Here is a 23,899-nt window from a genome sequence, read left to right as displayed (position 1 = left end):
AACAAAAGAATCCACACCGCGATTCTTGGGTTAATCAACATGGGGAACCGGGAGTATATGCCATGCCCTAGGCCTCATGTGTTTGTCGATTTTCATAGAATATATGCTTTCCTAAGGAACAACTTAGTATACATCATGCTAAATCCCTTAAAAAAGAAAAGAGTTAGGGTATACGCCATGCCTAACTCGTTGCTTAGGAAAATCTATAGCTTAAGGAGTATACGCCATGCCCTTACGTTGGCAAACATTAGATATGCATAACATGATCAAAGTATTGGCATATTGTTATATTAGCTAAATATAATTAGTAGTTGATATCAAAGTCCTACCTTTTATTATTATCACTTAGACAATCAATCTTTGTTTTACTTAAGGAATTTATTTTTAAACAAAAATTCAGCAATCATCATGGGAATGATCATGTACTTGCATCATATACTATTATGTTGACCTTGTCCACTTGCGGGTAAAACGTACAATTTTTTACCTATTAATTTAGGTAGATATTTGCACAACAAGTTTTTGGCGCCATTGCCGGGGATTGCGGCGAATTTTGTTTAGATTTATTTTCCTTTAGCTGTGTTATTTTAATTTTCAATTTTAAATTTAGTTGTTATCAAAAATCAAAAAGATTTTTCGTTTTCCCTAACTTTTATGTTTTCTGTTTTAGGTTGCGGATTGGCATTCTGTGATTGCGATCAATCGTCAGCCAACTGCGATCGAGCGTATTGCGATCGAACGCACCAACCTGCGATCGAGCGCAGTTCCAGGGAGCACCCGGACCAGCAGCACTGTAGCTGCTCGACTGAAGAAGTAATTCAGTTGATGCAAGGTCGTCGATTTCAAGCCTCAACCATTATTCCACTTGATCCTGAAATTGAGCGGACAATTCGACAACGACCTCGAAACAAAGAAGAAGAGGAAGAAATTGATATGGAAGATTTGCAAGAAAATCCAATTGGGCCAAGACCATTAGAGGCAAATCTACCACGGGTGAGGAGACCAATGAAATAGGCATACGTTCCAACAAACCTCTATCAACCCTCATGCATAGCATATCAACCAAAGATGGATGACAGCTATTATATCACTCGTCAAATCCTTAATGCATTGACTCACTTCAGAGGCACAGCTACTGAGGATCCCAACTTGCATCTTAAAGAATTCTTTGATTTATGCAAGTTGCATCATGTCCAAGGCCTAACTCCAGAGAGACTCAGGTTAATTCTCTTCCCTTTCTCTTTGAAAGATAATGCTAAACTGTGGTACAATTCCTTGCCTGCAGATTCTATCCGTACTTGGGAAGAATTAACCACCAAGTTTCTGAAGAGGTTTTCCGTACTTGGGAAGAATTAACCACCAAGTTTCTGAAGAGGTTTTTCCCAGCCCAAAAGACAAAACAACTTAAAGGGAACTTCAAATGTTCCAACAACGAGACGGAGATTTGTTCTTTGAGGCCTGGGATCACTTCAATTCCTTACTTCTAAAGTGCCCACATCACAACATCTCTCAAGATGAGCAGATACAAATTTTCTATGAAGGATTAGATGATACTAACAAAGGGATGGTTGATTCAGCTTGTGGAGGAACACTTATGGAGAAGAGTAATGAGGAAGCTGTGGAACTTTTTGAAACATTAAGTAAGCATTCACAGCAATTCTGTTCAAGAGGAAGGAGATGAATCAAAAGCAAGGGCATGTATGAAGTAAACCTCAGTGGGGGATCACCCAATCAGTTGGCTGCTGTAGAAAAGAAGTTGGACATGATTGTCAAGGCCATGACTACTCAGAAAATCTCACTTCTGCAACAGGACACACCAATCCAGGTATCTGCTATTTGTTCCCATATAGATCACACCACTGAGAAGTGTCCTTATTCTCCATTTGCAGAGCAAGAAGAGGTGAATTTTGTGGGACAAAACAATTACCCCCACAAGAACAATCCATACTCCAACACTTACAATTCAAGTTGGCGCAACCATCCAAATTTCTCTTGGAGTAATAATCAAGGACAGCAGAAAGGACTCCAACAAGCAAGCCAACCAACTCAAGAGTCAAAGATGAACCAACTGGAGAATGTGATACACAACCTGGTGACTTCACAACAGCAATTCATGGTTGATCAAAAACAATTCAATACAAAGACTAATCAAGCTATTCAACGACTAGAAGTGCAAATGGGTCAGATGGCAAAGGAGCTGAGTGAGAGGAAGCAGGGAGAATTTCCAGCTCAAACAATACCTAACCTAGGGAGTTACTAGTAGTTGAAGGCAGCCACAGTTCTTAAATGTCCTGTTCCTACACCACCAAGGGCACTTGAGCCAAATTCTGAAGAGCTCAAGTGTAGCTCTTCACACTAGAAACATTACAGTTACAAGTAGACGCGTTTGAGCAGTCCAGAACCTCAAGCGCATCTACTCAAAACAGTGGTACTGAGGCCACTGAAGGCGGTACATTTTCCCTTCTTGTTTTCTTCATATTACTTTCTTTACTTTACATATGTCTCAATTATCCTTTGTGTTTCGTTTTCATTATTGACCTTTATTTTATTTTTCTTTTTTATTTATTTATTTATATTTCTTAAAAAAAGTTTTGACATTCTGTTGCTACGATCGATCGCAACAAGTATGCGATCGAGCGCACTGACCGAGTGATGGCCTTAAACATTCTATTAGTGCGATCGAACGCACCTCGGGTGCGATCGAGCGCACATCACCCACACACGCTCACCTCTGGCTGAATGCGATCGAGCGCACTCGGACAGCAGGGCACGTGACCTATTTTAGGTCACTTTTCCCCTTAGAGCATTCTCAATGGAAGAGCTAAATGTTACTTTTATCTAGAATAGCTTTTCAAATGTTCAAAAAACCTCCCACATTGGATGAGCCAAAAATATATGTAAAATAGATATTTGATTAGAAGAGCTAAAAAAAAAGTTAAATGTAGCAGCACTTTTTAAGGGAGCCATTTTATTTTTTAGTGTTTCTCTCTCCTGCTTTATCTTTTTCCCAAATCTTTTCTCACCTTTTTTTTAGAAATATAACTAATCGAATGTGGAGACACTTAAAATGGCTTAGCTAAACTAAATAAAAGTGAGTTTTGAAGAGCCATTTTACATAAAAATATGGCTCTTCCATTGGGAATGCTCTTACCCCACAACTTTTTCTCCTGGCGCCATACAAGTTCTCCCCACACCCACCTCCGGCACACTCTTCTTCCTCCCATTTTTCTCCTATTTTTCACGATTTCTACCACACAACCACCACACGGTTCACATCTCCGTCCACTATACCACCAAATTTTCTACCACATTAACCCATAACCCCATCTCCGAACACTCATGCAACCTCCGATTCTCTCTTATTTTCTTGCAACTGTGGGTGTTCATCCACCCACATTGTCTCTGTGTTGGGTATTTCTTGTCTTTGCAGAGGGTTTTGGGCATCTTTTGCTGTATTTTGTTATTTTGGTCATCGGAAGTGCACACCACCTGTTCGACAAAAGTCCCCAATCAAGCTCAACATGCCTAGAACCCGTGCTTCATCCTCCCAGGGGTCCGACACCCAAGCTATTTCTCCCTCCCCCACTTTTGAAGAGCAGGAGTTACTGTTTGAGACTACCTTTGCCATTCGCGAAGACTTTCAAAACCACGAGGCGACTCAATGGGCGGTCGCCAAGTTTAAGCGAAGGGGACTCAAGAGGCTATTCAAACCGATCACCTCCACCACCTACCGGAAGTTGGTCATTGAATTTTATGCCAAACTTTCCCATGACTGTGACAATTCGGCTGCTCTCTCTTCAAAGGTGCAAGGCCAAGTTATTGATGTGACTAGGGCCGACATTGCTGCCGCCCTTCAATGCAATGATGAGCATCCTCCAGAAGCTACACATCTTGCCGAGCAACCGCTCCGATATTATGTGGCAGAAATCATTGAGGATATGTGCCAAGGGCACTATGCTGATGCCCACCATCATTGGTACTCCATTCCCGACATCATTTGGAACCAAATACATAAATTTTGGAATGGAGTGCACATTGGAGGAGCGGAGTCCACTCATTCATGGGGGTGGCCTTTTCCATACCTCATCACCTATATTCTCCGGAAGAAAGGCATCAAGGGCACCGCAGCTAATGAGCTAGTCACTATTACTCCCATATTTGACATTCGCCAATGGAACAAGAGTTGCGCCCATATGCCCCGGGCACCTCCAGCATCAGAAGCTGGTGAAGAAGCGGATGAGGCCAAGCCAATGGCAGAAGATGAACTGGCAGCTGAGGCGGTAGCAGCGGAAGAGGAGGAGGCCCCGATCGTCTTTCGAGCCGCCCAATACCGCTCCCTTAATGAAGAGATGGTGGGCCTTCGTAGAGAGCTGGCTGATCAAAGAAGGGAGGTTCGGGAAGATAAAGCACTGATGGATCAACGATTAGCTGTCTTGGAAGAATTGATGCTGTCCATCCTTAGCCGTTTACCACCACCATCTAGAGCATCTACTTCTGGACAGCACTGAGATAGGACCACCGTCTGGCTGAAGACGTAAAACTTAGTGCTCATAGGAGGCACCCCATTGTTTATCCTTTTCTTTTGTTTAGTGTGTTTTCAATTCAATTTTTATTTAGTTTTAATTTTGTTCATTTTTACTTGTTTGTGTGTTTTCTTATTTTGCAGGGACAAGTGTGCTTCACTTCAAGTTTGAGGGTGTGCTATGAGCCATGCTTTCCAAGATCATATCGACCATCTCCCGGGTACATTATTTCCTTTACTTAGACACATTGGGGACAATATGTCATTTAAGTTTGGGGGTATGGGCACACATGATTGTTCACACACTTTGTCCCAATTTCAAGTTAATTGTTTTGTTTGTTTGTTTATGTTTAATGGGGGGAAAAAAAAAAAAAAAGTTAATGCATGCTCATGTTTGCCTATAAATTTTAAGTGATCTAAAAGAATTGTGGCTTGAATTCATCAATGAGCTTAAAATTTTGAACACATGATTTGATGAGTGAATCCGTTAGTTTGATTACTTGTTGAGGATAGTTGAAAAATCACATGTTTGATCTGATCACCCAAAGCACATTAGCACATAATTTGTGAGGTATGACATGAAGTCTGATATGTGTGTTTTTGCATCTTCGATAAAATTGGATGACTTATTAAATGACACTTTGACTTGCAAAATAAAAAAAAAAAAAAAAAAAGAAGAGAAAAAGTATGAAATAAATGATCATTGATGGCTTCTCACTGAGTAACTGGACCTCTTGCTTCAAAGTATTGAGTGTTCACGTCAAAATGTGAAAAATGTTGATCAATGTCATGGTTAGTTCATTTTGTAGCCTTTTTGACTTGAGTTAGCAGGTTCTTAGGGGTGTCTCTACACCTAATGCCCTAAAGCCATATGGTTTGTGAGTCATTGACTTAACACTCGCTACAAGGGTCAATTAAAAAGCTTAAGGGAACCAACATTGCACAACCTGACCAAAAAAAAAAAAAAAAGAGAAAAAGAAATATGCCATTGTGTCATTCTAATAGGAATTTCAGTGAATTATAAGATAAGGAGACATTGCATATTGGAAAGATTTGGAAGCCTCATAATTTTGTACTAATTCACTATACACAAATTTTTAAACTTGTGATGTTTTAGCATGTCCTTTGTAAGTAATTGAATTTTGAGATTCCAATTCATTGTGAAAATGGAGTTCATCTTTTTAAGCTTGCTTATGAATGAAAATTATAATCTTGAAGTGATGCTTTAATTTTTGGAATAACATGAACTCTTGCATGATGTTTAGGGGTAACATTTCTGGAAAACCCTTACGAGACTTCACTCGTCCACTAGGGGATTCCTATGGGTTTAAAAGCTTGTTGTATACGTTAAATGCAATCGTATATCCCACGAAAGATGGATTTATCTTTTGTTTTTTGTTTTTCCATTTTGTTTTTAGTTTTGTATTGCTAAGGAACTAGTAATATGTAAGTTTGGGGGTGTGATAAGTGCTAAAATATTCATATTTTCAGCCCTTAACTTGCATGTTTTAATCCTTTGGTTTTGATTAATTAGGTCATTTTAATTCCTTTTTGTGTTCTTCATACTTTTGTAGGCTTTGGAAGAAAATGAAGTAAATCTAGATGATTTGGGCTCAAAAAGAGAAGATGGAAAAATTGGGAGCTCTCTGACACTGCGATCGATCCCAGGGTACCTGCGATCGAGCGCACACGGGTTGTGATCGATCGCACCCGTGCGCATTAGACACATCAAGTGGCGGCCAGAATGTCTTCCTTTCCATATTAGGGTTTTCCAACTCCTAATTGTAATAGGTTTTGAAACCTTACGAAATCCCTAGGTTTACTACTTTGTCAAGGACTTCTAAATCCTATAAATAAACCCTTAAACCTCTAGAATGGATATACTTTGTAAGGAAAAGAAAATGAGCTCTTCAAGCTCAAGTCTCGGGTTTATTCTTTTCCTTTCTTTTCTTTTCTTTATGAAGATGTTTAACATCAATTTTATGTGTAACTAATTTAATTAGTAAGGCTTAATTGAAGCCCTAGTTATGTTTAGTTAATATTTCAATATTGGCGCCCTTGTAATGATCTTGTTGTGCTATTTAACTTGATTAATACCTACTTGCATGAATTCCTCATATGTGTGTGCCTGATCAACATATGCATGTGGTATGGACTAGTTAGTTAAATCAATTTGGATGGCCGAGTCCTGGGTTTAATAGAAGTAACAAAAGAATCCACACCGTGATTCTTGGGTTAATCAACATGGGGAACCGGGAGTATATGCCATGCCCTAGGCCTCATGTGTTTGTCGATTTTCATAGAATATATGCTGTCCTAAAGAACAACTTAGTATACATCATGCTTAATCCCTTAGAAAAGAAAAGAGTTAGAGTATACGCCATGCCTAACTCGTTGCTTAGGGAAATCTATAATTTAAGGAGTATACACCATGCCATTAGATTGGCAAGCATTAGATATGCATAATATGATCAAAGCATTGGCATATTGTTATATTAGCTAAATATAATTAGTGGTGGATATCAAAGCCCTACCTTTTATTATTATCATTTAGACAATCAATCTTTGTTTTACTTAAGGAATTTATTTTTAAACAAAAATTCAGCAATTCTCGTGGGAATGATCATGTACTTGCATCATATACTACTATGTTGACCTTGTGCACTTGCAAGTAAAACGTACAATTATTTACCTATTAATTTAGGTAGATATTTGCACAATAATAGTGATTTCCTGGATTTGGCTACCCCGGAGAGGTTTTACTTTTAAATCGGTTTCTAAAAGGTTTCCTCTTCGTAACCAAAATATTTGTGTCTGCCTCTTTATTGCTTTATATATCTTGGGTGATTGAATTGTTTATTGTTTCATAGTATTAATTCCGCATAAATTGTGATAAACAAGTTTTTGAAGTCGGTATAGCGTCTTTCACATGATGATGTCGGTAGTTGGGAAGTAAGAGGGAAAGAGAGAGACGCTTTTAATTTTTAACCTGGATTGGTGAAGTGGCAACTTTAATTTGGACCATTCATTAGCATTGAGCGATCACAACCATACAAATTATAACTAGATATTATATATAGGGGATTTTAATCCATGAAAGAGCTAGCGACTTCTAATTTCATTGTTCTTTTGTTAAAATAAAGAATTAGATGGACATGATTTGTACATATACAGTAAAAAGTTAATCCAATTTCAAGTTTGTTATACCAAAAATAGCTGACATTTTCACTTTTTTAAATTATTAAACTAATTTGCCTCTATTAATAGGTTAAAAAAACATATGACAGTATTGGTGATTGTAATCGTGGTATAATTCATCCATCTAATTTGTTGCTGGCGAACACAACCTTTGTTATATAAATAGTCCATTCATATATAAATAAAAAGTATGAGTACTATTAAGGATGGTGCTTCCATGACTCTAAAAAAATTATCAAAGTGATTTTTTTGAATCATGCTATAACTTGGTCGAACTTAAAAAAGTGTTTAAAATTTCTACCGTCTATAATTGCCTCCCTTGACGTTCACTTCAATTATCTTTTTCTTCTTATATTAAAAGTAGGATAATTTAATGTTCAATTGAAAAGTGGGTACCTAACTATTACTACAAGATATGTTCACTTCAATGATCTTTTTCTTGGGATAAAAGAAGTAGGATAATAATGTTCAATTGAAAAGTGGTACCTAACTATTACTACAACTTTTTATCACGTCAGTTGACAAATTAAATATTTTTACTACAACTCTATTATGAGAGTGGTCCACTACTTCTTCTGACCATTAATTTTTTTTTTTTTTTTTATAATTAAAAATATTAAAAAAAAAAAAATTTTGGCTGGCATGTATAGCATGCCAGCGTTCTGTTTAACATCACCCTTATGAAAGTGGTTGAACATTTTCAAGAGTTAAGATCATTGTGTGAGTGGTTCAGTCACCTTTATAATAGATAGAAGAATTAACTAAGTCAGTTTTATAATCATATTACGTTAATTTGTAAAACAATTATAATAAAATTCGTAGACGTAGTACGTACCCCAACAACATCAATGCTCTTTTGGCCGGGTGTAACACTTTTTTTTAAAAGGAAAAAAAAAGTTCATGATTTTTTTTTTTTTAAAGTAAAAAGGTTATGGTTGAGATGCTAAAACAGTCGCTATTACACATCTAAGAGGAGGAGGGACAAGATCTGCTCCCTCCTCCTCTTCCCTTTCCCCTTTCCCCTCTACTCCTCACTCCTATCCTCTCCCTCTCCTTCGAGTTTTTTTTTTTTTTTTTTGTTATTTTTAGGTGCTTTTTTTTTTTTTTTTTTTTTTTTTGGGGTGTGATTAGTGCCTTGCCTGTCTTAGGAAATGGTAGTGGGCCGAATCAACCTTCATTTTTTTTTTTTTTTTTTTTTTTACAAAATTTCATGGACTACAACCGGAGAACTGGTTGAATTTTGAGGACTGGTTGAATCTTGAGGACTGGTTGAAGGAGATTCGGATCGACTTCCATCGATACCAAAAGCGAAACCAATGATGGTAATCATGCAAGCTAGCAGTGTCTATGGCCCACAAGGCGACAGCTTTTTTATATTGACAATTTTTAGAAAGTTTCTACCGACAGAAGATGGAGGTGGCCTAAGAGGGATCTGGATGGAATTCCAGATTCTGGAATTAGCATTGTACAGTCCCTCCAACTCCACCCTCCTACAAAAGGAAACGAAAAAAAAAAAAAAAAGAGAGAGAGAGAGTATAGCAGGAAGAATATTTCAGAGGGAAGCGGATATTTCCTATAGTAATCTTATTCACTAAAGGCCAATCATTTTGAATCTTTGCAAGAGCATTCTTTTGTGTTTCAGGCGGAGCAGTTTCTTGAGCAAGTGAAGTGCTAGGCAAGTGACTTTAAGGCCAGTTGTCTTCTCAGCACAAACAGGGGTGCAACTGTGAAGATGCCACCATCGTTTTGTTTCTGCACCAGCTTATAAGTTGTTTTGTGTTATGGAGTAATTTGGAATGTTCAACAAAAGGTACGTTCTTTGAAACTTGATGAGCATTTGAACCTTTTAATTAAAGTCAATTGAATAGTGGCACTTAATCCTTCCTATATTCATATTTTCTTAGACTACTGCAAGTTCACAACTATAACCTTTTTCTCAATGTGTGGGTGACTACAGCCAGAGAAATGGATATAAAGACCCTGGAAGAGGAACACAATGCACTTTTATCAGATAAAGCTGGAGAAACTGAGTACTTGCAGTCTCTGCTAGACCAAATTGAAAAACTGAAGGTAAATAGAGTGATTAGCTTTTACTTTTTATTTTACTGAAATTAGGCAGTTCTTTAGAAACTATTTGATCATTTGGCAAAATGGCCTATAAATGTTGCTAAAGCTCCGTCCAGATATGGAAGGATTCTTCCTTGTTTAAGGGTAAAGATAGGACTAATCTAGGATCTAGCTAGCACATTATGAATTCTTTCATTTTCTGTGTACTGGGTTGCAACGTTTTTTTTATTACTTAAAAATGTGTGCTTTCTTGGAAATGTCAAGGCTCTGAATATTAATGATAATTTAAAAGAATTGAGTGTCTAGCTTGACTGTATGCGTCAGATTAATCACCATCATTTGGGGTTTTTTTTTTTTTTTTGGATGAATCATTTTTTGTGCAATTCATGACTCTATTTGCATTTTCCATATATAATTGCCCTTCAATTCATGAAAGCCTCTTGCTTGTTCCAGGGATTCACTTCCTGTTAAATGTGCTTGCGGAGAAGAGTACAAGGTCTGTGTGGACCTTTGTGTGCGACAAAACATGAACTAAGTGTTTCAACCTTGGAGAACTTGGAAGGATTAGCAAAGAATCAATATTGGACTAGAATATATATGTGACTTTCTATACAGGTAATCCCACAAACAGAGAAGAATTTAATTTTTTAAGACTAATGTTGCAACATGAATCTGATGAAACTATATATTAAAGATTTGTTCAAGATTGGGTTTAAATAATTTTACCAATAAAAAATATGGTTTTAGTAATTTGAGTAGTTAATTTCTTTGTGAAACTGAACAAAGGGAATGCCTTTCTTTTAAGGTGTACACATTGCTGGCCAATATAATTCAATAGTTCAAGTTCAACACATAAAAATGCTTTTATATTGTAAGGTGGTAATTTTTTCCTAACTGCTGGGAAGTGAAAAATTTATTATCTCATTGATTGATAAAACGCAGAAACATTGGTTCACATGCACACAGCCAATGATGACTGATCCATTCACCATAAGTAGACATTAGCTATCCTAAATTTATGACCCTAGAATATTATGAAAGATTATATGGGATACATCTTGCATTCAGTGCCCAAAATGACCAAAAAGCTGTACACACAACAGCAAATCTATAATGCATATAAATGTTTTGTGGAGAGTATTTGATTTGCTGGTGACTTTTTCGTTACATGTATTTGATTTGCACAAGATGATTTTTTTTGAAAAGCTCACATGTATATTCTTATAGAAGATGAAACTTTTTTACATAACATTGAGATATATATTCCACTAGTATATGGTATTCACATTCTCACCTTTGAGTTATCTATACGAATATGTTTAAAAGACTGTATAAAATAGAAGTAGTAATGATGATAGTGAAAACAAGGTTAGAAAAGGGAAAATTTATTCAGTTGATCCCTAGAGCTTCTAGAGCTGCTGAGATATCATGGACTCCACAACACTCCTCTACAAAGGTGATGTGAGGGCTATCTTGTGGACCTACATCTTCTCTTTTAAAACTGTCTTCACTGCAAAGAAGCTTCTCACTGCCATACTCCATGGAGCCATTTAGAATAAGAGTCTTGTGGAGGCCAGCAAGTAGGTGCTTATAATCTGTATCCCCTCTTTTGCTCGCAAACAAATAAATTTTAGACAGATCAATTTCCCTTCTAACTGAAAGGTTCCTGCACACACACAAGCATGACGGGAAGTTTTTCGCTTTTGATTTTAATTTTGGTAATACAAACTTTTTGTTAAGTAGATTTATCTATATTTTATATATAGAAGGCCATTACGATGTACACACACATATATACACGTTCAACATTATATAGTACGGTAACAAGGGGCTGACCTTATTGCTTGTATTCTTGTTGCATACAATGGCACCACATTTAACCTCGATGTTGCACGTATATAGAAAAGATTGCATCGGAAGTCTCTCATTCGCAGCCTCTGGCGGAGGTCATCTATCTTTCGAGCTGCCATTAATATACATTGGAATCATAGTTAGAAATATTATGAGATAAATAAAAACGCTTTATTTGAGGTAATACCTTCCATTTATTAAGATGTTTCCTGCCATCAGAAGTTTTCTCACCTTGGCTCCCGGTCTCACATTACCATAATTAAGGGTATCACCTAGAGCTGCATGCATCCACATACTCCACGATGTCATCATATATCCTCAGCCTCACCTTCTATCCTGGCAAGCCTTGTCACTATCAACTTCACATACTCACCCGGCCATCTATACTCCAGGTGGGTTTCATAGTCCACATCAGCTACCATGTCTCTCCATGGGTAATACATCTCACTTCCGCTTTTACACACCAATGCATCAAAATCTTCTATGTTCACTTGGCTGCCTTTCAATGCTTCTATGGTCTCTTGTAAAGTCAAACCGGTTAACAATACAAAGCCTATCCGACCCAAGCCTCCTAGACCTGATCGTGCAGCTTGCACCATTGTTATCTTCTTAGATGCTTTGGTGAGACTCCATTGCCACCTTGTTCCCATTGTTTGTGTGCATGATGCTTTTGTGTGATCCAGATATATCGTTTTTGTGTGTGTTTTCAAGATTGTGTGTGTAAGAATCAATGGTTGGGATTTTATACGAGGTCAAATTTTAGTTAATTTATTTAATTGCAGCTCTTGGGATTGGAAAAACTCTACATTATTTTAGTTAATTTATTCTTCACTGCTATGATAAAAGGCTAATAAGCCACCCTGAAGGCAAAGCACTTGGTCTAACCCTTACAAAAGAAAGGAATACAGGGATATCCATGCCTCGGTCTTCAAAGAAATATATATGTTCCAATGTTCCAATAATCAACACAAAGGTGCTTGCATGCGGTCTTATAATTGGTGCATCATGCCACCTTGCCAATAGGAGGATTCCGACAGTGCTCAACGTGGGAGAGGTAGTTTCGATAGTGTTCTGCCATTCTTAAACGGTGGATGTTCGAGTCCTCCCAGGTATGAAATTTTTTAAACCACAGGTTGGCAAATCAAACTCAATCCAACCCGGATCACAGGTGGATAACGTACAATTAACCAAAATCATTAAATAACAACATCATCTTCTCCGAATTAAACCCAAAGAAAACTGAAAGTATTTGCTGTCTCTAGAGATTAATATATATGTCATGACAACTTGAAAACTTTGCATTCTTCATATCAAACCTGTTCATATGAAAAAGTTAATACTAGAAGCCTTGCATGAGAATCAGCAGATATGGCTATCAAAAGTAAAATTTTGAAGTCAAACTGAGGCTGCCAATAGAAAATGACACTTATTCCCTCCAAAAGGGATCACCGTGATTATGGTTCAGCCCACACGATCACCTCTTTCATATGCTCAAGTGCCCTACTTTAGAAGTACTGTTTCCAGATATCCGCTGCAAATCTCTGCCTGTCATGTGAGAATCAAATCTCCAAGTAGCTAATTCAATAGAAAACAATCTGGATAAATAATGCTAATTAAGCACGAACATGTTCGACACTTTTAGATAAGTAAACCTTTGTTCATCAGTTATATATGGATGCTTTTAAGATGGTATTTACTACTCCTATAATAGGGAATATGCAAAAAGATAGCAGAAGAGCACAAAAGTGCATGAATGATTTTAAATGTGTTCAACCCACACGATTAACTCATTGTATTACTTAACGTATGGCTCTCATCATTTTTTACACATCCTTGATATTCTGATTTTTTTCTACACCATTTTCCATATTTTGATTCAGATCATGCATAACGAGCTATACCAACCACAATATGTTGCCGTAATAAAACGACTTAAAACATCATAAGATTCGAATCTCAGTCACACCCAGTTCCACCCGCTTAACATCCCAGCTATCAAAGGTAGCTAATTCCATGATTAATTGATTTGAGGTTCTTCATGTACAATGGCAGTAAGATGATAAATCAGCAAAACTAGACTGTGGGTGAAATCTTAAAGCAAAAACATGGGATCCTAGAAATACCTATCGTGCAGCGCGAACAAAACCCCATCTGAGAAAAAGTACGTAAGACAACATTAGTAGTGGGACCTAAAGGTGAGTTTGGTAACATGGTGGAAGCATACCGTGTTGGGGATGGCCTTAGTTGAGTCACCTCCGTGAGCACATACAAGCGGAGGATTATTCAGCCAACCGCACTTTCTTTGTTGCATCTGCGTGTGCAAACGTTGCAAAATGCAAATCGTTCATTCATTCATTCTCAGTAATCAAAATTCTATTTAAGGAAATATTAACAAAGATGGAAATCTTGAAGGGTTTAAGTAAATGAAGGAACTGACAGACCTGGTGCAAGTTCCTTGGAGGCACGACAGGCTACAGCGATGAAGACCAGGCTTATGATAATCGTACGGAAGAGTCTTTGCGAAGAAAATCTTAATCTGAAGCGATGGAGGAATCCACCACCATGCCCACCGAATTGCCTCTGTAGGTCTCGCTCCCCTCGTTGTCTCCTTCCCAATCTCATTGGGATAGCCATTTTTGGTCTCTCTCTTTCTCCCCCCTCTCTCTCACTGTCATACATACAAACCTTGCATTTTCTTTTTTTCTCACGGAGAGAGTTGCTGAAATTGGAGCTGTAAATACGATATTACACTAATTATTTTGAAAGACACCTTTTTATTCGATTGTATGTTGCGTAACATTTTGGGGATTTATTAAAGTTTGAAAATTACTCATATACCAAATATCTGCCCGATCAATCCCAAGAGGAGAGAGAACCGAGAACGCAAACCTGGGTCGGGTCGTCGACCCGAACTGCAAACTCGAAAGAGAGGGGTGTGCTAGCGGGTCAGTTATAACTGACCCGATAACCGTTAACCGATTTGGTAATCGGTTATTAAAAACTGTTAACCGCTTATGGCGTTTACGATTAGTGATTTTAGCGGTAGAAAAATGCAGTTATAACCAATAATCGTCTTTATATATATATACTATTAAATAAAACATCCAAAACGACTCTGTTTTGGTGTTAAACACCAAAATAGCGTCGTTTTGAAGAGAGAATAAGATGAATTTATTCTCCCTAGTCCCTCCTTGCCTCTCAATCCCTCATCCTCTCATTCTAGATTTGGGATTTGGTTTTTTTTTTTTTTTTTTTTTTTTAAATTTATTATTTATTTATTTATTTATTTATTTTATCCAGACTTGTTGGCCGTGCTTACTGCTTTGATTTCATTTGGTTTGTAATATGTTTTTAGATTTGGGATTTGTCTTTTTTTAATTTTTTTCATTTGTATTTAGATTAATGGATTTGGGCTATTTATGACTATGTATGTGAAATATATATTGTGGTATGTGATGTTTTAAGTCAAGCTTTATTCAAAAACATTAGCTGGTCCAAAAAATCTTTTTTGGAACATTTTGGCCTTAAACCCTTAAAATAAGATCAAAAAAATAGGCAAATTAAAGGTCCAAAATACTTAAAAAGCCCAAAAGCCCATTTAAAAAAAAACGGTTATAACCGCGGGTTATTAGATGGAATAACCGCTAACCGCCTAGGTGATTTCGGTTATTAAAAACCAATAACTGCCAAAGTCGGTTGCGGTTAGCGGTTATAGCCAATAACTGACGGGCGACGGTTATAACCGTTTGAACACCCCTACTAGTAGCTGCTCAGATCAGTATGTTATGTGGGGTGCGATTGGGAGGATGATTACCCTACCATGCCATTACCATTGTCCCATTATTCACCATAAAGAATCACGCAACACTCTTAACTTGCAAGCGGGCACGTGGCATTGCACGATGAATAATAAACAATTGTAGCATGTCCAAAGGGAAGGAATTTGGCGTCACTACTCTGCTTGGACCGTACCTCACCAACCGGCAGTACTTGACAAATGCATTACTTCAATTAGTTCACTAAAATAAGTGAATTGAGCACCATGATTGGCCAAGGTTCATACCGTATTAGAGGATGACACCTAGCCAAGGGGGTACGAGGAGAAAATACTATGCTTAAGAAAGGGAATGCAACCATCCCAGGTACACACATTAAATAATCTATTGCTTGGGCATTCTCCTTATATCTAGAAAGCATTCTCTTCACAAAAACCCTACCGAACTTAAGTATTAGAGGCATTTGCACCACCGACGCTCCCCAAGTAAGTCTCCAAGCTTATTTTCTATTCCTCTTTGCAGGCATTCGTGGTTTGTGGTTAGTCGTGCAATCAATTGGATCATTCAGTTGGCGCCATATAAGGGAATCGAACAAGAGGCTAATAAAGTTGGCCTGGTCCTCACCTTCTCATACAAGGTGGAGCGTTTTTTTTTTTTTTTTGTGCCATGCATAATGATTCAAAATTGGTGGTTGGTCAAGTGTTGGGTGACTACAAAGCCAAAGAAGATCGAATGAAAAGGTACCTCACCAAGGCCTTGGCATGGAGTTGAAGGACCAATTAATTCAAAGAAAATCAAAATGGAACAAGTCCAAAGGGAATAGATCAGTCGGGTGGATCAACTTGCTAAACTAGCCACGATGCTAGAAACCAACCCCATAAAGAGCACACCCATAGAGTTTCTCAAGAGACCAAGTATAGCGCTCACGAGTAGAAGGAGAAATGGGTCAACCACACAGACCTAGGGATAATTTGGACATATCCCTAATTGACTATATAAAAGGGAGGAAACAGTGAGGCCATAAAGGTCAAGGTTAGAATAGCGAGATGCACATTTTGGCCATCGGGGATCGTTGAGCCACCCTAGGGCCGATTTGGGGCTAGCCGAAACCACGCCATAGGGTGATTTACTCACCTCTAAAAAACCCTAAACCCTAAAAAAAAAAAAAAAACAAATTGTGAATTACCCTTGGGGTGGCCAAACCACCCCAGGCCAAACAAAGGGTAGTCGAGCCACCCCCATTTTGCAAGTTGAATCACTCCCAATGGCCAAATTAGGGGTGGTCGGCCATCCTCATTGGGCAAAAATGGGGGTGGCTTCGAACCACCCATCAATTTTATTTATTTATTTTTTAAGTTCTTTTTATTCATTTAAAAAAAATAAATTTTTTTTATTTTTTTGGGATATATAACATGTGTCATGTTTTGATTAGGCTAATGTGACAATCCGTTAGTTTCATTTATGGAGGTACTGACCCGTCTTAATTATCAATAACAAAAGTATCATATGTGATACAAGTTGAAACATAGGTGAAAAAAAAAAAAAAAAAAAAAAATTGTAAAAATTCAAGCACTAATTAAGCATTTAATCTTTAAAATAATTCATATTACTTGACGATAGTCTCTCTATTCTTCTTTTGCTTGTTCTTCATATCTTGACCAAATCGATGCGTCAAACAAAGAACAAAATGTGTGTGTGAGAGAGAGAGAGGGGGGAGATAGTGAGAAAGAAAGAGATGTGTTGAAGTAATAGAAAAGTATTGGAGAGAGAAGAAAATGTAAGGTTATGATTTGAAAGCAAAGAATATATTTAATAAATCCCAAGACGATGTTGTTTCACGTAAAATAAGACGGCACCGTTTAGAACATATTGAATTTTTTTTTTTTTGAAAAGAGAAATCGTTATTATTTCATTCATCACCAAATAGACAGTTCAAGTTTGATCTGTCAAAACAATATCACGAATACGTCTTGGTATCTCATGAAACCAAGACCTCTCCACGACTTGTTTACAGGCCTCCTTGGCCAAATCATGTGCTACCGTAGTACAAGAACGACTAACATGATGACATTCCTATACCGGGAAAGCAGGGAGTAAGGATTTTATGTCTTCAAATATCTGACCGTATCGACCCATGTGGACAGAACTGGAAGCCACGCCTTTCACCACGTTCATAGCATCACCTTCCAGAATTAAATTCTCAATGCCCATCTCTTTACTGAAATTCACAGCGTGAAATAAGGCGAGTGCCTCTGCTGCAGTGGGTTCGAGATGAGTTAGGCCTTAACTTAGGATAAATTGATATCTGGTTGGGCCTTAAACATGCTTATAAGCAAGCAACGTTTTTAGGAAAATATCCTCTAATAATTTAATTTTAAAATAAAGCCTTTTATTTTATTTATTTATTTATTTTAGTAAAAACACTGTTAAACTAATCACAAATCTAATAGACTTAAACCGACCCCTTTTTTTTTTGTTTTTAGTGTGGGGCTAACATCAACAACGTCCCCAACTACATACATGCTTGTAACAATAATAATTTTTTTATGAATATAAAATGCTTATAACCATTATAAAAAACGAAATAATTGTGAATAGAAAAACAAAACGTAATTGACAATGAATTTATTTCCTAATTTATCAAAATTATCACTTCACTAGCATCAAGGAAAAATACAATGATCTTGAGCTTCTTTGTTTATAAATGCTTAAACAAATTTTTACATACAATGTAAAAGTTTATTGACATGCCCCATGGGCTTTATTTATAGGAAACCATGTTCTTAATTATAGAAATTAGGATGCACAAATAGAGAGCGAGAGAGAGAGAAATGATTAAATCCTAATGGATAATTTTCATAATGATAATCCTACTAAATAAAGGACTAGGATTTCTAATTCTATAATCATTATTCAGCATTGACAAAATTCCAAAAGCTCATGTCAAAAGAGATGTCAGCAAAGCAATTTGGATCATCCTCATAAAACATGTTCCAAACTTTTGCTTCTGATGCTATTATGTCAGCCCAAAGATCCTTGTTGGGCTCTTTATCTAACCCACTTCCGGAGCATGTGGCTCTTTTGTCATCTTCTTTGTCATCTAACAAGTATTCCCACCACTTAATCATACTTTTTGACGACATTAATGTTGGAGATATGTTGCTCGTATTGCCATTTGGTTCAAAGCTTTCTGGAGTTGTAAGTTTCCCACTTACCCAAGTAAAATTTTTGGACAAAGTTCGAGGTCGAGGTTTTATCACTTTCACTTTCAAAATGTCTTGTGCCTTTTCTTTTGTGTCTTTAGTGCTCGAAGTTTCCTTCTTGCTTAAGTGTGAATTCCAAAAGTTTTTCACATCATTAGCTGTTCTTCCTGGAAGCCTACCTGCAATTAGTGACCATCTACACAAACATAGCATATAAACGTCACCAAAATGTTCAATAAATATTCAATTAACTATACATTAGACATGTTTATAAAAAAAGACCACATTAGCATGCATAAAAAATAAGGGGGGAAAAGAAAGAGAGAGAAAGTAGACGGTCAAACTCCGTTTGTTTTCATTAACAAAATTAGGAATTGACAAAGTTTTCCTTCAAATTAGGTTGGAGGAATTTCCTTCAACCTAGTCTATAAAAAGGACATGTGTCCCTTAAACATGTGAGATGCATGTGTTATTTTAATAGTAAGGACAAAGTTGAAATAAATTTTATAAAAAATTCATGTGCATCTCATACATGTTATTAAGAAAATAGACACATGTCATTTTTATAGACTAGGTTGAAGGAAATTCCTCCAACCCAGTTTGGAAGAAAACTTTGTCCATTAGAAATTAGGATCGTCTTCAGTTCATTTGAATTAGAGAATATATAGTTAGTTATATTTGAAGAGTAATTTTGTCCCCTCAAAAAGTGAATGGACAAAAATACCCATAAAATATAACTAACTGGCTAGAAAGGATCTAGTTCCTAAAATTTAGGGGTGTCAACCCGGTCCGGTTTCCCGATTTTTGGCCAAAACAGAGACCGGAATCGGGGTACCCTGGTTCTTGGATTTTGGAAACCGGAACCAGGAACTGGGTCTCGGTTACCGGCTGGTTCCGGTTTTTACCCGGTCCCGTAACCGGTTTTTTTTTTAAATTTGTTTTTTTTTTTTTTTTTTTTTGAAACCTCATGAAAAAATCATAAGGTTTCATTTCAGAAAATGAAAAGAAGAGGGAGAAGAGAAGAAAATGGAAAAAGAAAAAATGAGGAGAGAGAGGAGGCTCTCGGAGGATGAAGACGAAGAAAAAAAAAAAAAAAAGAAAGAAAGATAGAAGGAAAATAAAAATGATGAGAAGACACAAATAACCCTCTTAATTTAACTATGACAAAGAAAGAATAAGGCCTAACCGTAAATCTATACCATCATACAAAAAGTAAGTGAGGTGAAATACCCAAAAACCCGGTCAAACTAATTAAAATTCATTATTTTCTTACCTTTGTGTATTAAAAGACAAAATAACTCCAAATCAAATTCATTATTTCCTTACTAATTAAACTGGGTGAGCTTAATACCAAAGGGCAAAATAATAATTTGGAGCCATCAAAGAAAAATCATTGTTATAGAGGCATTGGTTTTTTTGTATATTAATTTAATATATATATATATATAATATTAAAAAATTATTATTATATATAAATGCACCCGGTTCCTGTTCCCCGGTAATTTTTGACACCCCTGCTAAAATTAGATCATGTTATGTAATTATAATGAGCTTTTAGGAAAGTTTGGAATTCTTTCCATTCTCATTCACATTGAATAAAAATTCTTACCAAACTCAAAAAGACAAGTGTAGGGTGGTAAATGAACTAATTTCGGCAGAGCTAAGAGCCACCTTAGTTTGTCTGTTTAAATTTACACTGTTTCTTGAGTTTGCAAGCCTATATGGATTTATTGAGCATGCACACAAGCATATTACTTACCTATATAGTCAAACGACTCTTTTACATCAACTGCACTCTAGCTAACTCCTACAACCCCGGCCCCATAGGAATCCCCTAATCCGCATTATACCATTTCCTTTTTGTCTACATCCTCATCATATATTGCTTCACCCAAATCTTTGTCTTCGCTTTCATCTTTGTCCACAGGAGAAATAATTTTTCGGGCACTCTGCAAGGCATGTTCTAAGAGTCATCCACGTGAGCAGAGCAACACGATTGCACCTCAACGTGATGCTCCCGTGACTTGAACCCATAACCCGAGCTCTGATACCATTTGTTAATCGAGTCTTTGACCATCTGATGTGAAAACTAATTGGAGTCGAGTGAAAAAAGCCAAAACATTTTATTGCATTTAAAATTGCACCCCGCAAAACATGTTTTAAGAGCTGTTCACGTAAGAAGAGTGTCACTGTTGCACCTCAACAAGATGATTAGAAGCAATGTGACAAATATCTTGGCATTTGAAACATGGACAATTGTTAGGAGGGTTGGAATGGCTATAACCAGCTACTGGAATTTCTGGTTTTGAAGGAGGTTTGGATGATGATGTCTGGTAGAATTAAGGGTTCGCCCTCAACCAGCACTCATTTATACGTTGTCTCCACAAATTACCAATTGTCACACTCATCCCTTCCAGTTAAAAAAAAAAAAAAAAATCTCTTTTGTTGCTAAGATCGTTAAAAGGGACGACAAACAAGAGCTAGCCTCGGATTATAATACTAAGACAAACACACATACACAGAACATATATATAAATGCTTTCATGCTCTGCTCGTATAAAGAAAGAGCAAGCTTGAGCAATCTCTCTCTCCCTCTCTCTGATATATAAACATATATATGTTCCATATATTCTCGGGAAAAAGGAAAAAAGAAAGAGCCATTGAGAGTTATTAATTTGATGCTTGCATGAGGTCATGCATGTCTAACTGCTGATCCGATCCTGCATTATCAGTTGGAATTATATTATATTAACTAGCTACACTTGCCTGTTGCCTAAGAGTTTATGGAGCCTGATAATCAGATCAACTTCGTCTGCGGCAAAGCCTCCTCTCTTGACATTTGGCTTCAGGTAGTTCAGCCACCTCATTCTACAGCTTTTCCGGCATCTATTTAAGCCTGCAAATTGCATAAACCCAATCCTTTAAACTTCTAATTAAGCTCCAATGAGGGTTGCATTATAATATTGAAAACAAAACTTACATTTTTCTTGGATTATATATATATATATATATATATATAAGTACTTGCTTAATCAAAGAATATTAATCTCTCTCTCTCTCTCTCTCTCTCTCTCTCTCTCTCCTGAACTACCTGCTCTGTGAGGAATTTGAAACCACTGTCCTTCTCCATAGTTCTCAACGCACTGCCTGAGAAGGATATCTTCCTCTTCAGTCCATGCACCTTTTCTCACACCGAAAGAGTGCTCCATGGAGGGCGGATTGATAGTTGATTAAAGTACCTTTAAGCGGTTACCTTTTTTAGTTTGTCCCAAGCATGCAGCACTTCCTATATATTGACACATTTCGCCTGCGTCAATGTCCAACGTCTACAAAATCCACGTGTTTCAGACTTCACAACAAATTGTCAATCCAGTGGCCAACCAAACCCACCAACCCCAAAACAAAAACAAATTTATGGCCCCCAAAAGTTGGGAAAAAAAATATATACGATCCCCAATAAGAGAATGATAATTATAATGAATACATAATTTTTTCTTTAAAAAAAAAAAAAAATCATTTAGAGGAAAAAAAAAATTCCAATATTTGGCTCTCGACCCCCTGGCTTGCTTGAGCATTTAAAAGCTACTTTATAGCTAATTTTCTTCCCTAAAAATATTAAAAAAAAAAAAATTACAAGAAACTATTTGCAGCAGCTTCTCTATACTTCCTTAAATATTGAGTATGCGATAGAGCTACCGCTATATATCCATTGTATCCTATCCATGATTCTAATACAATTTTTTTTTTTTTTTTTTCTCATCTCTTTGCTTTTTATTGAAGATTGTGATTGAATTTTGTAAAAAATATGAAGGTAACTAGGTAAGTAAAAAATTTATATTTTGAAAAGAAAAAAAAAAAATATATATATATATATATATATATATATATATATATATATATATATTCTTCAAATTTAAAACAATTAAAAAAAGTGAGCATCTTTTTTTGGTAAATGAGAATATCATTTCATTCATTTAGAATAAGGAAACATCTAGAGTCAAAAAGCTCTAAACAGAAAGAGCATGTTGCTCTATAGAAACAATGTCATAAATACATAAAGGAATCTCTTCCAACCAAACTCGCTCAGAAGGACCACTAAAACATGAGCTGCTCCATTAGCTTCGTGGTTTACATGTTGCACCAACCAGCTCCTACGTGTGTTTAATATCAACCTAGCATCTTCAACAATATGCCCATAGGGGATCCAGTTCTGCTCTGTTTTTTGTAAGGCTTGGACAACTTGCAAGGAATCTCTCTCTAAGATGACATCTTGCAACCCCACCTCCCTACTAAACTCCACAGCTTCCAAAGCTGCCATAGCTTCACCAACAACTGGAGCCTGTATAACACTGATACGTTTGCTTTGGGCAGCTATAACATTTCCTTGATCATCACATTTTATGTGTGGTTATGGCACAAAACAAAGGTTTTATGCCCACCACTAGCTCAGAGTTTGACACATTAGCTCTGCAGGAAAATTGCAAGAAAAATATATGCTAGCAAAACACATGATTATTTCTCCCACAACCATTTGAGCCACCACCCGTCTCCGCCCACGCCCAGACGCCGCCGCCCACCGCCTCTGTCTCTCTTTCTCTCTGTCGGCCCTGTGTGCGCCACCCCCATGCGCCGGTGCTTCTCCCACCACCCTTATAATTTTTATTTTATTTTTATTTTTATTTTTATTTTTTATTTTTATTGAGAGAAGATGGAATAATTTGGTGTTTTGTTCTCATTTTGATTTTTTGTTCTAAGATAAGGTGTCAGCTTCTAAATGGTGGGCACAATACAATGGTTTTGTGCCATGACCATATTGAAGTTAAACTCTTAAAAAAAAAACCCTATTGTAAGTGCTCTTAGAATAATCTTTACTTATTTTCTTTGCTTACCCTAAAAATAAAATGGCTCTACTTTTCCTGCATGCTCTTAATTTGGAATTTTGTCCACTTGTATTACATGGACAAGATTCGATGCACGGGATAAAAAAATTAAAAAATTAAAAAATTAAAAAAAAAATGCTTGGCTTCATTAAAAAATTTATTTTTTGGCTATTTTAATCCTAGGTGGTATAGCTCATTTTAAAATTAATAGATTTTAAACAATAAATTAATAGATTTCTAGAAAATGAGCCATGCATGCCACCTAGGATTAAAATGGCTAAAATATTGACTTTTTAATGAAGCCAAGTATTTCTCTAAAAAAAAAAAAAAAACAGCTTTTGTATTTATGGTTATAACCATCCACAGCTTGCCATTTGTCAAATGAGAGAATGAAAGTTCATA

General features: G+C 36.6%; 1 protein-coding gene and 1 long non-coding RNA gene across 3 annotated transcripts; one reads left to right on the top strand and one right to left on the bottom strand.

Annotated features, from left to right (window-relative positions):
- Positions 1-9,053: 9,053 nt before the first annotated feature.
- Positions 9,054-12,733, top strand: LOC132183388 (uncharacterized). Of its 2 annotated transcripts, XR_015912066.1 has the most exons (4): positions 9,054-9,530; positions 9,678-9,790; positions 10,241-10,402; positions 12,485-12,733. It is a non-coding gene; the product is annotated as an uncharacterized LOC132183388 (long non-coding RNA). The 2 variants fall into 2 exon arrangements; XR_009440408.2 differs by lacking the exon at positions 12,485-12,733 and having other exon boundaries at positions 10,241-10,621.
- A 5,590-nt stretch (positions 12,734-18,323) lies between these two features.
- LOC132182404 (transcription factor MYB1-like) lies at positions 18,324-21,826 on the bottom strand. Its single transcript, XM_059595642.2, has 3 exons — positions 21,709-21,826; positions 21,384-21,513; positions 18,324-18,813 (listed from the first exon to the last, which is right to left on the bottom strand). The coding sequence occupies exons 1-3, from the start codon at positions 21,824-21,826 to the stop codon at positions 18,324-18,326; spliced, it is 738 nt and encodes a 245-aa protein (XP_059451625.2).
- Between the last annotated feature and the right edge of the window lie 2,073 nt (positions 21,827-23,899).

The sequence above is a fragment of the Corylus avellana genome, chromosome 5 (assembly GCF_965113065.1).
Source record: "Corylus avellana chromosome 5, dhCorAvel1.hap1.2, whole genome shotgun sequence".
Classification (NCBI taxonomy): domain Eukaryota; kingdom Viridiplantae; phylum Streptophyta; class Magnoliopsida; order Fagales; family Betulaceae; genus Corylus; species Corylus avellana.
This window is presented reverse-complemented; position numbering and strand designations above follow the sequence as displayed.

What these genes read in the sequence shown, in the direction of transcription:
- LOC132182404 (XM_059595642.2), bottom strand. Translation starts at nt 21,826, where the DNA reads ATGGAGCACTCTTTCGGTGTGAGAAAAGGTGCATGGACTGAAGAGGAA. An exon ending in TCAAATTCCTCACAGAGCAG is followed by an intron (nt 21,514 to 21,708) that starts GTAGTTCAGGAG and finishes TGCAATTTGCAG; the next exon opens with GCTTAAATAGATGCCGGAAA. An exon ending in CATAAACTCTTAGGCAACAG is followed by an intron (nt 18,814 to 21,383) that starts GCAAGTGTAGCT and finishes ATGTTTGTGTAG; the next exon opens with ATGGTCACTAATTGCAGGTA.